The 16,650-nt window shown below is 33.7% G+C and overlaps 1 protein-coding gene across 3 annotated transcripts in view; it reads left to right on the forward strand.

Moving 5' to 3' along the window:
• The window catches only part of Pds5a (PDS5 cohesin associated factor A), a 144,780-nt gene that overhangs the window by 96,567 nt on the left and 31,563 nt on the right, over window positions 1-16,650 (forward strand). For all 3 annotated transcript variants that reach the window (XM_047565791.1, XM_047565792.1, XM_047565793.1), the window contains exons 17-21: window positions 5,061-5,176; window positions 11,326-11,431; window positions 12,798-12,958; window positions 15,454-15,577; window positions 16,385-16,543. In XM_047565791.1, coding sequence (XP_047421747.1) covers window positions 5,061-5,176; window positions 11,326-11,431; window positions 12,798-12,958; window positions 15,454-15,577; window positions 16,385-16,543 — 666 coding nt within the window. The remainder of the gene's footprint in view (window positions 1-5,060; window positions 5,177-11,325; window positions 11,432-12,797; window positions 12,959-15,453; window positions 15,578-16,384; window positions 16,544-16,650) is intronic.

The raw sequence follows: 16,650 nt of genomic DNA on the forward strand, positions 1-16,650 counted from the left end.
CCTTGTGCTTGCAAGGCAGGCACTCTACCAACTGAGCTATATCCCCAGCCCCAGTTCCCACATTTTAAGATACTTTAGGAAGCTTGTTTATTTAACATTTAATGAGGTAGTCCTAATTTTGAATTTCATCTAGACCACTTAACTACTAATATGACCATTAATAAGTCACTGAGCATTTCTGAGCCTCATTTTCTTCATCTATAAATATTACCAACCTCTTGGGATTTAAAAAAAAAAAAACATAAAGATGAAATTTTATATATGGACTAATACAAGGTCCTCCTTCACTACCTATAGATTTAAAGAAGTGGTAGTTCTTATGGTCTCACACATTGATGAAAAGCAGTAGGGACCCATAAAACAGGTGTGAAATGGTATCACAAATCTCTTTTCTAACAAAGTCTCAAAGTCATTCTGTTGTGTAGTTCTTGAACCACACTTAAGAACCCCCTTCCCTACAGAGTTATATACATATACATTGTATCTTCAGAAATCCAACTATTGTTTGTCCCTTTCTCTCTGGATCATGCTTCCATTGTTTGTTTATAGTTTGTTTATATTGTTTGGATAGCAAACCCAGGGCCTTGTACCTGCTGTCTAAGCACTTTACCACTGAACCACACCACCAGACCCACGTTTACACTGTAATCTCTGCATGATTTAGTAATTTGTATTATGCATGACCTATCATCCAGCTTGCAGATTAGGTAACAGACACAGGTGAGTTGATTTCAATAAAGAATGCAATGTGGTAAGTGTTCTGATAGAATCATGCTTTGGTAACAGGAAAGAGCATCACTCATCTCAGGAAGTTATGGAAATAGGAAATGCCTTGTTCTATAAGTGACTCCTGAGTTGGTTTTTTTTGTTTGTTTGTTTGTTTTTTGGGTGCTGGGGATCGAACCCAGGGCCTTGTGCTTACAAGGCAAGCACTCTACCGACTGAGCTATCTCCCCAGCCCCCCTGAGTTGGTTTTTAAAGAATAATTTGGAATTAGACCAATATGTCAAGAAGGGCTACTGTATTTCTACCTTGGGTGACTATCAAAGCAGATTCTGTAGGAATAGAAGATAACCCTTGGGTGGCCTTTGAGCAATTGTGTTTAGAAGTCTGAGATTGATGCCTAGTTGATATTTATTAGCACAATTATAGCTCCTGGAGGAGATAGAAAAAAAATATGATGGAAAAGGGAGAGAGATGCTTACTTATAATATTTCATAACACTCATTGAATGCTTTAATTTTTTATTCAATACCAATGATGCACATTTACTTTTACATGGAAGTTAAATCTTTGAAAATTGTTTCTTATGATAAATTATATTCTTAACTAATTTACTGATTCCAGCTGCAAAAAGTACTTGATAATATTAAATATTTTTAGGAATTATTTTGATTGGCTATGAAAACACAAAAAAGATACAGGAGGGATTACTTTGCCTATGAAAGAATACTTCTAAGAAGTGAATACTTTTTTAAAAATATTTTCTTAGTTGTAGATGGACACAATACCTTTACTTCATTTATTCACTTATATGGTGCTGAGGATTGAACCCAGTGCTTCACATGTATAAGATGAGCACTATACCACTGAGCCACAACCCCAGCCCTGTGAATATTTTTTTATTGTCAAAATAAGAAAAAAGTATAAGGGGATATGGATATAACATTTTTTAGCCTTTATTTTTATTATTATAGGGTTAATAAATTATAACCTTATTGATCATAGATTATTTCTTCAATATTCCTTAAGAATATTAAATACCTTATGTAAATAATAAGCATTAGTAATACTGCACTAGCAGTGTAATAGCACCTTTGAAATTAAAAGCTCCAAATTGCTTTTGATTCTGAACTTCCTCATGCTGAGAATGGAAACTGAGAAACTACTGACCCAGGTAGGCACCAAGGTAACTAAAACTGACATATTGTTGACTAGCACAGCCTAGCTAAATCTACATGTGTTTATATCCTACCTTTAGTCCCCTGTATCCCTTCTCCTCTTATAAAACCATCCTCGAGCCCCACAAAGATGGAGATTGAAACAAAAAGGTCTCTATCTTTCTCAGGCTCAGCTTTGGATAAACCTATTTTCTATCAGCAACCTTTATCTCCTGAGCTTTAGTAGAGTGACAAAGCAGTAGGACTTTTGTTCCTGTAAACTATTGCATAGATGTGATCAAAAATTCTGACAATACTGTCAGGTTTTCAGAAAATAAAGTTAGTTTTTTAAACCTGTTCTGCCAACTGTCCTAAAAGGATTGCACATGGTTACTTTTGGTTAAAGCTTACTCAACTACTGTTCAGTTAGAAAAACTTGTTGGTCTTACATGTTTTTGCTTATTAGAAGTATGTATTGGCTTCTAAAAGTTTTTTCTTAAAAGTGTAAAGGAAACAAGAAAAACTTTTTATTTGTTGCTTCTTACCTGCTACAAACTAACTTGATTTGTTATTTATCCCCAAAATCACATTGATTATCACATTATATTCTAAAATAATTGTTTTCCTATTACATAAATTATTGTTATGAGCAATTACCTAATGCAAGACTATTAAAAAGGAATATGGAAAGGTGTTAATAATCTCTTCGTTGAGCTGGGTGGAATGGCATACGTCTGTAATCTTAGCCACCTATGCAGGCTGAACGAGCAAGATTGTGAGCTTGGGCCAATCCAGGCAACATAGAAACAGGGGGAAAAAAAGAAAGAAAGAAAGAAAAAAACTCCTTGTCTAGTATTATTGCTTATATACTTTGGTATGTAGTTCTATTACTATATTCAAATGTGTGTTCTTTTGCTCCTTTGCACTTAGTTCTTTCTTCTGTGCATAGTAACTATTTAACTATTATGACTAATTCGTCATTAATCATAACTAAACTATAGGTTTTGTTTTTCCATTTTTTAGTAAGCTATTCCAAAGCATTGATGGTACAGTCTGCCTAGCAATTTTCCATTAGTCACATTTGTTGTTAGGCAATCTCTGAAATATTTATCTTGAGTTAAAACAACTAAATTTTACACTAGGAGGATTTGGGGATGTCTCACCAAAGAACACTAATTTTAAAAGATTGTAAAATATTAAGTAACACTAATTTTAAAAGATTATAAAGTGTGAATCTGTGATTTAGCACAATGTAAAGACTAAGCATGAATAAAATATTTTCTCAAATGATAAAATTTTCCCTGGTTAATTACAGCATGCTAAAATAAATTGGGGAAGTCCTAATGACTTAACTCGTTGAACTTAACACTCAAATAACTTGTATGGCTGATGTTTAGATTAATGTAATTTGTATAATTAATTTATGTCATTAAAGTCTACAATAGAAATCTTTTTTTCTTTTCAGTTTTGTCCTCTAATACAAAGATATCACTAAAAAGTTTTATGGAAAAAGTTTATAAATAGAGAAATTACTATTTGTTGCTGCTTTATAGTTCTAAAAGCACATTAAATGTGCGTTATTTAGCCATGCTTGTTGGGGTGTGCCTGTAATCCCAGCCACTGGGGAGGCTGAGGCAACAGGATTGTGGGAGTTCAAGTTCAAGGCCAGCCTGAACAGCATAGCAAAACCCCATCTCAGGAAAAAAAAAAAAAAAAAAAAAAGAAAAGGTTAATAGGTGTTATCCTCTCAGTTAAAATTCATACTTTCTCATCAGAATTATTTGATTAGGGGCTGGGGTTTCAGCTTAGTGATAGAGCATATGTAAGGCACTGGGTAGCACCACATAAAAAATAAATAAAATACCACAGGTATCATATCCATCTAGAACTAAAAATTTTTTTTAAATAAATTTAAAAAGAATTGTTTGCCTAAAAGCCTTTTCTTTTTTTCCAGTGCCCAGTACATTACAGATTTTGTCTTACCTTTGAGGGAATCAGTCTTTATAATTATAAAGTCCTTCCCTTCTTCAGAAACTTCCAACGAGAATGTCTTTCTCTGTAGTCGCTATTAGATGTAATGCCACCATCTTTTAGCTTAAATTGAAACAGTTATTTTATATGTGGGTACATCAAACAGCTTGCAGTAGTTCTGTGTTCATGTTATAAAAAATTGTAGGGGAGTGCATTGTTCTGATTCCTCAACTGTGTCCTTTCAGATCTGAAAAATGTTACAAATATTCATTCACTTATGAACATCCTCCCAATCACCCTTTTTCAGTGTTTTTTTGTTCTTGTTGTTGTTGTTGTTGTTGTTTTTAAACCAGATCTCCCTGTGTTGCCCTGGTGGACTTCAAATGGTTCAGCTAAAGGGATGCTCCTGCCTTGGTCTCTCAAGTAGCTGAGACTACAGACATGTGCCACTGTGACTTGCTGAATAATCACCCCCCTTTTTTAATATCCCTCTTTTAAAGAAGAAATTAACTTAAAGTGTTCCATCAAATTATGAGATAATAAAGACCAATGAAACATACTCATGAAGATGCAAAATGTTTTTTCAAAAGTAGAGTGTTAAAAAAGTAGTTAAAACCAGGTAGAATGGCACACATCTATAATCTTAGCAATTTAAGAGGCTGAGGCAGGAAGATCTCAAGTCTGAGGCCAACCTCAGTAATTTAGTGAGATCCCGACTCAAAATATCAAGGGTTGGGAATGTTAACTCAGTGCTAGAGAACCCCTCGGTTCAATCCCCAGTACTCCCCCGACCAAAAACAAAGTCGTTTACTAATTACTGAATTACTACAGTAATTTCAGGAGAGAAATATGAGACAAAAAGCAGAAATTATGGGCTGGTGTCGTAGCTCAGTGGTAGAGCACTTGCCTAGCATGTGTGAGGCACTGGGTTCAACTCTTAGCACCACATTTTAAATAAATAAAAGTCTACTGACAACTAAAAAAATTTTTTAAAAATTAAAAAAGCAGAAATTATTTAGAAACATCATCCCTTTCTGTTCTCCACTGTCCTTATTATAGTGATTACTCAATGTATCAATTTTAGTCAATCTAAAACAAAAATTTTCACTCCTACTAGTTTTAGATTTTTTTAATTTTTTTTTATTCTTAGTCATTTTTATTTTCAAAAACATGAAAGTTACTTATGTTAAAACTCTTTCCTTCCTTTAGAGAGAAATAGCTCGGAAACTTGCAAATCCTAAGCAACCAACAAATCCTTTTCTAGAGATGGTCAAATTTCTTTTGGAAAGAATTGCACCTGTGCACATTGATTCGGAAGCCATAAGGTAAGCTAGAAAACACACACTAAAAATAGATTATAATCCTAAACTACAGTGTTCTAAGTTTAAATTCTGGGCCCCTATGTACCTTTTATTTTGTTTTAATGGTAGGAGCACACAACATTTAAGTTGTAGAGAGGTCTACTTATTTAATGATCTTTGACTTTATAAGAATTCTTGCGTTTATTTTTAGTCTACGTGTATGTGCTCATTAAAGAAAACTCAGAACACAAGAAAATTTTAGATCTGTGTGACTATCAACCAACTTCTGATTTTTCTTAAACATAGCTACATAGTACTCTGTAGTGTATATTTTACTACTGTTCATTTGACATGTCATGTGAGAGCAATGTGGTATATTAAAAAAGGACAGAATTGACATTAAACAAATTTGGTTTCAAGACACAAGCCCAGGGCTGGGGTTGTGGCTCAATGGTGGAACACTTGCCTGGCATGTGTGAGGCACTGGACTCAAGTCTCAGTACCACATATAAATAAATAAAATAAAGGTCCATCGACAACTTTAAAAAAAAAAAAAAAATCATTAAGAAAAAAAGACAAGCCCAGGGCCGAGTTGTAGCTCAGTGGTAGAGTGCTTCCTAGTATGTGTGATAGATATCCTGAGTTCTATCCCTGGCACTGCAAAAAAAAAAAAACAAAAACATAAGTATACTTTGTAAACTCTGGGAAAAGTCCTCTAATTTATCAGAGTTTTCACTTATTTTCAATTTTAATATGCATATTACATCTTTTTGTTGGATGATTATGAGAAATAGAGATAAAAGAAAATAGCCTGGTATCAAAAGACACTAATTGACAGCTATTGTTTTTTTTTTTTATTAACTATTCCCATAATTTTGACATTTTAGTTCATTCTAATGATTCCTGTTGGATATAGATATATGAATGGTGAATGCCTCTTTTTTTTAAAAAAAAAAAACACTAATCATTTTTTCCAATAGACATGATATATATCGCCTTTCTATATTGGGATATTATGTAGGACTTGTTGATTCTTTTTCCATACTTTCAGAAGCCGGATACCTGGTTCTGGTGCCCAAGCCACTAAATTATTTCACCTGTGAATCACTGCACTGGTTGTTTTAAAATGCTGGTTGTATTAGTTTGCTAGTGCTGTCATAACAAAATACCACAGACTTGATAGGATAAACAATAGAAATTTATTTTGTTACAATTCTGGAGGCTAGAAGTCAAGATACCAGCAAGATTCACTTCCTCTTAAACTTTTCTCCTTGGTTTGCAGATGGCCACCATCTTACTCTGCCTTTACATGGTTTTTTCTTTCTACACCTAATTATATCCTGTCCTAATCTTTGTTTTATGGAAACAGTGGCTGTATTAGTTTATAGGTTATCTGTATGATTTCACTTTTCCACAGTTAATAATCTTTAAAGTCTTATCTCCAAATATAGTCACATTCTCAGATCCTGGGGGTTGGAATCTACATGAATTTGGGTAACACAATGCAGCCCATAACAATGATGTTTGAATATTACTTTTTAAGATTTCCTTAGCCTCTAATTTCCTCCTTTGCAAATAAGAAAACTAAGAAACTAAAGTTTTGAAAGAGTAAGTGATTTGTCCACAGCTGGTTTTATCAAAAACCATAACTTAAACCTAGACATATTATTTTCTATGTCATGAGGTCCTTTATTCTGTAGGGTTTGGTTTTTTTGTATATATGTCCTGGGGATTGAACCCAGGGCCTCACACATGCTAAGGGTGCATTCTGCCACTAAGCTACACCCCCCAGCCCTGTACCATTTGACTTTAATGGGATAGATAAAGAAGTATATATATGGTAAAGGAGTTACCTGTGTTAATTTTGGAAGAGAATTGTAGTGGCATCAGGAAACCAAGACCTCCATGAGGCCTCATAGGATTTCATTAATTCATTAAATTATAATAAGCTATTGTTTAATATCCAGTGTCAAAAGACCAAAAACTCACTTTTTTTCATTAGCGTTATTATTTGATCTAGAAAGCAATTTATGGTTAGGTTTCTGTACAGATTAATTTTATCAGAATGCCAGTATATTAATTTTAGTGAGAAATATATATCATTTATTCCTTCCATGTAGCCAGATCTTCATGGAATATTAACTTATGCAGGGTTTATTTGTTCACTTACATACAATTACTGAAACAATTTGTAAAGTGCATTGGGTAACGGGGGAAGCATAGTTACATAACCTATATTATGTGAGGTTAGTTTGTTGTTAGAGAAACTTCCAGAAATAGCACATCTGATGAGTGGTCAAAGAATAGGAATTTCTAGTAAAGATTGCAGGGGAAATGCAGTCCTAGTCACTAACCTTGTGTTGGTGGGTAGGTTATTTAAGACATTCTGAACTTCAATCTAGGACTGACTCCTGAGGGATAATTAGAAGGAACTTGCCAAAGATGAGGAATTCATTAAATTTTTTAAAAAGTAATTTTGAGGAGGCATGCTCATCAGATGAGTGATATCATAGGAGCCAAAAAGAAACTAAAAATAGAGGGATCAGAGGGTACTGTACCTAAAAGTCATATAAGTTAAATACTGAAAAGTATCCATTGGATTAGGAAAGGGAAAAATCACAATGATCAAAATAGTTTCTTTGGGATACCAAAGGCAAATTCAGAGCACCTTGGATGTGAGAGGTGCAACATCTCAACATCTATATACTTCTCAACATCTGTGTCATGGTATGTAGAGCACTGCTCAAGCCTACTATTAATTGGCCTTACTCAACAGGAGCCCCTAGGTGCCATTGGCTACCTCAAGGTTTGAGAAAATCAAAGAGATAAATACCTTGCTACAGTTCAACACTACTTTAAGAGTAGTGTAGCCAACTATAAAAGGAAAGGAGAGCTGGCTGTAGTGGCATATTCCTGTATTCCCAGTGGCTCAGGAGGCTGAGGCAGGAGGATCTTGAATTCAAAGCCAGCCTCAGCAACTTAGAGAGACCCTAAGCAACTCAGTGAGACCCTCTCTATAATGAAATACAAAAAAGGGCTGGGAGTGTGGCTCAGTGGTTAAGTGCCCCTGAGTTCAGTCACCGGTACAAAAAAATAGTGAAGGAGAAAGGTGATGACAAGGGAGTAAGCTTGAAGAAGAGTCTTTTGCTGTTCTTTATGATGAAAGAATTTTGAATATTTAAATACATTTGAAAAATGCTAACAGAAGAGAGGTTAAAGATGGAGAAGGGGGTATGTAACTATGATGGAGTAACATTCCTAAGGAATCATCCCCTATGACATGACAAAATCATAGACACAAACTAGAGGAATGTTTTAGTTTAGTCAGTTTTATTGTCACTGTGACCAAAAGACCTGACAAGAACAATTTTAGAGGAAGAAAAGTTTCATGTTTTCAGAGGTCTCAGTCCACAGAAAGCCAGCTAACTCCATTACTCTGGACCTGAGGCAGAACGTCATGGCAGAAGGGTGTGGAGGAGGTAAACAGCTCAGGACATGACAATTAGGAAGCAGAGAGAGCTCTGCTCATTAGGGACAAAATATATGTTAAAGGCATCCCCAAGTGACCCACCTCCAGTCATACCTTACCTGCCTACAGTTGCTGTGTAGTTAATCCATATTAGTGGATCAATCCACTGAATTAGGTTACAACTCTCATAATCAATCATTCACCTCTGAGTGCATTGTCTCACAATTGAACTTTTGGGAGATACCAGATACCCATGGTATATCCATAACATAGCAGAGAGAAAAGAAGATAAGATATGGAAAATTAGAAGAAAGCCTCCATTGTTTTCCATTCTGTAAAAAGTGACGTATCTGCTCAGTAGAAGGATTTAGGCCTGAGTTAGAATGGTAAAAATTTGTTTATAGTTCTTGTAGAGCATAGGAGACTTCTCAATTTTGAAGAGGCAATTAGATTGCCAGTGGTCTTTTGCATCATGATATCCCTGTGAATACTGGATGTATATTTACCTACCTTATAAAGGAGAAAAAATGTTTCTTAAAAGGAAGGACTACAGTCCTCATTTCAAGAATTGAGCCTTTATATCTTACCTCCTTAACTCAGTGGTGATTATCATATTCCAGTGAAAGCAAAAGTGATGCCTGTTATCGTTAGCACTATTACTTCCAGGAGAGACAGACTATAAGACTTGACATATGATAAGTACTCAGTAAATTTTTATTAAATAAATATATGCATGAATCCTATCACCAGTGGTCACATACATGTATAAATTTTTACAATCATACTTTTCATGAATGCTAGGCAATTACTCTACCACTGAGCCACATCCCCAGCCTGCAGTCATACTTTAATCTTAAATTTATGCATGGTTTATGAGATTTTCTCCTAAAGGGGGAAGCTATCTTTGTCCAGAATATTTCTGGGGTTTTGTTTAGTGTTTTTAAAGGTTTTTTTGTTGTTGTTTTGTTGCCTTTTGGGGTGGGGGGTGTAGTACTGAGGATGGAACCCAGGAGCACTTAAGCACAGAGCTACATCCCCAGCCCTTTTTCATTTTTATTTTGAGACAGGGTCTCACTAAGTTGCCGAGGCTAGTCTCCAATTTGTGATCCTCCTGCCTCAGCCTTCCAGGCTGATGGGATTATAGGCAGTGCCACCACACATGGCCCAGAATAAAAAGACCATAGACTGAGAGAAAATACTTGTACATATCTGATAAAGGATTATTATCCAAATGTATGGATATAATGTTTACAACACACACATACATACCTATCCAATTTACTTTCTTCAAAAACTGCTTCAACTGAAAATATTGATGAATTTTAAAATTATTTTTCTAATTAAAGAGGAAGTTAAAGTGCTAAAATTAGTTTAAATTTCAGCATCTATATCCCATATGTATTTTATACTTGAAAAAAGTTTTATTGCTTTTTTTTTTTTTAATGCAGTTTCCATTTTGTGGCTATTATGAATTTCCTGTAGTTCCAGCTACTTAGGAGGCTAAGGCATGGGAATTGCTTTGAGTCCAGGAGTTCAAAGCAGCCTAGGCAACATAACAAGACCATACTTTTTTCTGTGGTTAAACCCAGAGCCTTGTACATGCTAGGCTAATAGTCTACTACTGAGCTATATCTGTAGCCCAAATGTGAGGGGAGAGGTGCAGGGTTTGCTGGGGATTGAACCCAGAGCTTCATGTATTCTAGGCAAGCATTCTACCACTGAGCCACATCCTGAACCCAAGTCCTTATCTTAAAACAAACAAAAAATTAATAATATGACTAAAATATCTGTAACACCAAAGGGAAATAATTTAACCCAGATATTTTAATATTTGCTATAATAATCTAATGTCTTCAGAATAAAATAATACTTCCTCCAGATTAGTGTCAAAACCAAAAATCAGATTTGTTGTTGTTTTTGTTGTTGTTGTTTTGCTTTTTGGTTTTATTCTACCACTGAGCTAGCTATATCCCTAGTACCCCCCTTTTTTTTTTTTTTTTTTTTTTTTAACTTAAAATGGTACCATATTGTTATATTGTCCGATTTTTACTGACCAGGTAGTATATTCTATTTTGGGATGGTAGATATGTTTGAAAAATTAATTCCATGATTTTTAACAATTAAATAGTCTCTGATTAATGAATCTGTTTATGAATATAGCATGATGCTTCTGATGAATTGCTTCTGTAATTAATTTCTAGGAACAGAATTACTGATTCAGTAGTAGATAATTGCTAGTGTAATTTAATATTGTTTTCCACCTGTTTATATTTTTAAAAATTTTTTGTTGTTGATGGACCTTTATTTATTTATTTGTGGTGCTGAGGATGGAACCCAGTGCCTCACACATGCTAGGCAAGCACTCTACCACTAAGCCACAACCCCAGTCCTAAGATTGTTTTTTGAGTGAGTTGTCATTTTCCTATTTAGCGACTTTTTGTTTTTCTTAAAATTAAACCACCTCTTTATGTATATAAATGAGTATTAAATTGTTTAAATTTCTAGCATGTCATGTCTTTGAATTTTAGTTTTATTTTTCAGTAGAGTAAGCTCCTCTGTCAAGTAGAAAAGAAAGTTTAACATTTTATCCTCCACAGAAAATTCTTTGAATTTGATCATTTTAGATGCCATGTTTCTGACACAATATAATTATGATAGTTACTAAGCAAGTATGGTTGCTAATTTACATCTTCTTTTTTAATAGTGCACTAGTAAAATTGATGAATAAATCAATAGAGGGAACAGCAGATGATGAAGAGGAGGGTGTAAGTCCAGATACAGCTATTCGTTCAGGACTTGAACTTCTTAAGGTATTTTATCTTCATTTATTTCTGTAGAGTCTTAATTTGCATTCTCTTCAGTATATGCAAGATTCAGTTTTGTTTCATTGGAAGTTATTCAAAAGGTTAAAAATTTGTGATGGAAATAAGATTTTATAAAAATAACTTTTACATCATAATAATTAATTACATTAAAATATATATTTCATTTTGCTCTTTCATCCATCATTTCCCTACCTGCTATACTGGTGGCAGTATGTGTTCCATAATCTCATCTTTCCAGGGAACCTATATCTGAAACAGTTGACTGCCCACAGGAACTGTTATATGATAGCATCTGTCTGATTAAGGAATTTTCAATAATTTATAATCATAGTAGATGGCAAAGAATTTAATAAATTGAGCAGTTAGTAAGAGCCAGGTAACAAGATTTTGTAGTCATGACATGATTAAAGAAAAGGGTTCCTTTACAGAGTAATGGGAGAAAAGTTTTGGTTTCAGGTCCTGGGATGCCATTGGGGCTGAAAGGAAAGGTGCTAGGAGGGACTTAACCTACCTTTGAACCGAAGTAGGCAGTTGATAGAGCTATGATTGGATTGAGTAAAGAGGGGAAGAAATTGAAAGCAAAGAGACTTGAAACCACTGCAATATAAACTAAGGGAAAAAAGACAAACCAGTGCAATGGACCTTAGAAAAGTGAGTGATAGGATCATACTGAGATGCTCTTAAATATCATTTCATTTGAAAGAATTGGTATGTCGTTTCATGAATAAGGTTTTGATGCATTTTTAACATTGGGTTATAGTTTTTAAAATGAGATCCCCTTTAAGGTAAACATATTTTAATAGGTTGTTCTTTTAGTAAATTGTTCAAACTTAATTCCCCATGTTTTGGTAAATAATTAAAACTGCATTATTAAATTTGAACCACTTCAAACCACACTGAGGCAATCTTTATATATCATGACTCATTGATAAATTCTTGTTGAGTAAGTTAATGAAGACTACCTGCTCAATTCCTTCCTCTCCACTTTTAGCCCTTATTCCTGATATTATACTAACTGAATTTTTCTACTTCATGGAAGGTAAACTTTGTAAAAATGTCACATATAAGTTGCTATAAGGTCCTTAAGGATAGGCTGTGGTTTATGTCATAAAAATAAGGGAATAATTGTATGTTTGCAGTTACAATTCACAGTTTGCAATGATGACTTCTTTGTTGATAGTTATGATGAATGAACTTTTTGATAGATTTCATTTAGTATTTCATATATTATCTTTGTCTCTTCTTTGTTTCTAGCATGTGTATTCCAGAATTTCACATTTTATTATGGGAAATAATTCTCCCTTTTAATGGATTAGTCTGTACTCCTAAACCGATATATCTGTTCCTCTAGGTTCTGTCTTTCACACATCCTACCTCGTTCCACTCTGCAGAGACATATGAGTCCTTGTTACAGTGCCTAAGAATGGAGGATGATAAGGTAGCAGAAGCTGCAATACAAATTTTTAGAAATACAGGCCACAAAATAGAAACAGACCTTCCCCAGATACGATCGTGAGTATATTTTTTGGCATGGTAAACACAAAAGTTTCTAAGTATGAAAGTCATAAAATCATTATTTTCTTTTCAGGAAGAAGAGAAAGGCATTATTCATTTAGTAGCTATATTTTTGTATCCTTTTTTTTTTTTTTGTCTGTCGCCTAGCTGATCCCACCACCACTAAATGTAGTCAGAGAAACAAACCTAAAGTTTTATGAAAAAACTGATTTAAAAATATTAAAAAACAGAAGTTATCACAGACCAATTTCAGTGGCGTATATTTGTAATTCCAGCTACCTGGAAGGCTAAGGCATGAGGATTGCAAGTTCACATCGAGCCTGGGCAACTTAGTGCTCCTGTCTCAAAATTTAAAAATAATAAAAAGGGCTGGAGATGTAGTTCAGTGGTAGAGTACTTGCCTACCCTGTATGAGTTTTCAATGCCCAGTTTACCACAAAGAAGTAGTAGTAGTAGTAGTAGTTATCACAGAATTTATTATTTTATTTGTGATTAATATATCTTTCTAATTTGTATATGTTCATTTTTCTCTAACTGGATTATAAATTCAATAGCTGTTGCCTTCACATCTCACCAAGAATGAGGCAAATGGTATAAAGTGTTTATGATGTGTTTATAATTTGCATGGTTGTTGACAATGGTACTTTTGTTTTCTTTGATCAGCTCTCCTCTCCTCACGGAAATCAAGTACATTTTAGTTTCATTTGGTTTCATTGATTACAATCAAATTTGTGCTGAGAGTTATTGTTTAGATTTAAAATATGTGGGGGACATCTTTTGGAGGAAGAATATACATTGTTCATAGCTATTGAATCAGGTTTCCCAGGGATATCAGGTAGTTTGTGGTATATCCAAATACAGAAAAGTTTTTCCTGGCAGAGTAATAGTAGGACAAGTGGACTCCTGAGGGTTTTATTAAATTTGTAAGCTAATGATTTGTGAAATAAGTCAGATTTAATGTACATTCTTTTTATTCTCAGCACTGTAGTGAACACAAAAGAATTGCCTAGTCCGTCCCTGCCCTTAAGGAGTTTATAATCTAGAGATGATAATCTTTATATGTGTACATTATTGAAAAGATCATTGACGTGGTAGGATAATTTCTGGTGAGTTTTTCAGGGTAGAAAAGTCTATACTTTTTTTTTTTTTTAAAGAAAAAAATCTATTCTTAAAAGAATTCTATCCCAAAGAAAACAGTAGAAAAATGGGTAGAAGTGGAAGAGTTAACTTTGAACATAAGGAATAAAATCTCTTGTTCTTAAGTATAATAGTAGGGAAAAAAGGAGGTAATCACTGAAAAGCCAAAAACTACAACATGAAGACTGCAATAACAACTTGATGACACCTTGTATTATAGCACTCTAGTAAAAACAAAGAGAAAATTTAAATTTTATTTTTGTATCATCATTTCAATTTTGTAAGAGAAATTAGTAATACATTTAACAACGGTCTGATCAAAGCTGTATCTCCAGGCTGGGGAGATAGCTTAGTCGGTAGAGTGCTTGCCTTGCAAGCACAAGGCCCTGGGTTCGATCCCCAGCACTGCAAATAAAAGCTGTATCTCCTTTTTGTATTCACTGGTGTTATTATGCAAGCAATGTTACGCTCATAAACAAGTTTGTAAAAGAAAAACTATATGGCTTTCAGTTGTAGAGGTCTATTTGAGCATGGAAATCCCAATCCCATAACTCTAAATTCTCTATGGAGAGAAACTTGAGGTATATTCATATATATCAAGTCAGATTTATAGTGACTAGCATTTGTTCAAGTTTTTTGGTCGAGATGCATGGTCTGAACCCTTGGATATTTTTATTGAGGTCTGCCTTTATGTTTTCATAAAGGGAACCCTTTGCACATCACCACTGCATTTGATGTCAACAACCATATGGTCCATAAAATAGAATCTTTTCTTATTGCAAATTAAATATACAACAAGTATCTTTCCTTAAATTTTATTTTTCTTTAAAAGTTTTCTTCTGATTATAAAATAGTTTGTTCATTTTTAAAAAGCTGAAATTCAAAAAACATAAAGGAAATCATTTTTATGAATGTCTATGATACATTTAGTATCATTTTATCAATACTATATATGTATATGTGCATACTTACTGTTACATTTAAGCTATTTAATAAAACAACCTTTTGCTACTGTTTCTTCATGGCTACTTGGAAATAATTAAAGGGAATTATAAAAAGGTACTAAATTAAATATGGTTGTTATTTTTCCATATTTGTGAGGTAGCTTTAAATGAAAATGTCTCCTTAAAATACCCTTTGAGGCATTGTTTTCTTGTTTTGCACTTGGGAACAGACAGGGTGCTTTAAATCATTTGGTAAATCAGATAATTATTAAAAGAAGTTTCTATCCCAGCATCATCCAAACAGGGGAAGTGGGAGTCAACCAAAAGAATATTGGTGGCTTTATGGGCTTTAAGATGGTAAAGATAAAGAAGAAGAAGAAAAAAAAACAACTATGATATTATTTTTTGCAGGACCTTAATTCCTATTTTACATCAAAAAGCAAAGAGGGGTACTCCACACCAAGCAAAACAGGCTGTGCACTGTATACATGCCATTTTCACAAATAAAGAAGTCCAGCTTGCACAGATTTTTGAGGTATATATAATACATAGGATCTATTTATTTTGGTCTTTATTAAGTTCTGTGGTTTGATAAAATGGAAGTTAGATTTTTAAAAAAGTTATTTGTATGTAGTCCTACCCTAGAATATAAATTCCTTGGGGAGCAGGGATTCCATCTGTTTTATTCAGCACTGTATTTTCAGCACTTAGTTCAGGTCATGTGTTCAGAAATTTCATATTGAAGGATATGTACTGTGTATAACATCATTTTACTTAATTTTGGCCTCATTGGCTCAGTGGTCCATTTATCCTTACAACATGTTAATAATGACTTTGAACAACCTTGTTTAAGTACCTAACAACCCCACATGAAAATAAATCTTGTTTCACTTTTTTTTTCAATATGATTTTTAGTTTCATTCGGCTACTAGAAAGGTAGTCCTATTATCATGATTTAGAAAGAATATGAACAAAACCCCATGAACTCTGAACTTTTTATTTTTCCAGGTCATTAAAATGTCCCCACAGAATAAGAAATCTACCAGCATGGCAAACCTAATGTAGAAGGGCTAGAAATAATGCAGATTTGATGAAGCAGAAATATTCTTATTTTTATTTCTTTTATTTGGGTTTAATTTTTTTCCTTTATCTTTTTTCTACATTTTTTCAATCTTGTTTTCAATAAGTGAATTAAGAAACTAATGTGGTTGAAATGATCATATCATTTAAATAGACTGATTTGGGCATGATAAATTTGAAGGACTCAGGAAAAATCTGTTTCCATAAAATCTTTACGTATTTATAAAACAAACTAGTAATTTTTTGTGTTTTATTTTTATAGCCACTCAGTAGAAGTCTGAATGCTGATGTACCAGAACAACTTATAACTCCATTAGTTTCACTGGGCCACATTTCTATGTTAGCACCAGATCAGTTTGCTTCCCCAATGAAATCTGTAGTAGCAAATTTTATTGTGAAAGATCTACTAATGAATGACAGGGTAAGTTTCTCATTTAATTAAATTTAGAATCATGAGATTGACTTTTATATCTTTATCACAAAAACCTCATTTCTGTTTCTTTATCTGGATATAATTCTCTATTTTTT

This window comes from Sciurus carolinensis, chromosome 10, assembly GCF_902686445.1.
Source record: "Sciurus carolinensis chromosome 10, mSciCar1.2, whole genome shotgun sequence".
Taxonomy (NCBI): Eukaryota; Metazoa; Chordata; class Mammalia; order Rodentia; family Sciuridae; genus Sciurus; species Sciurus carolinensis.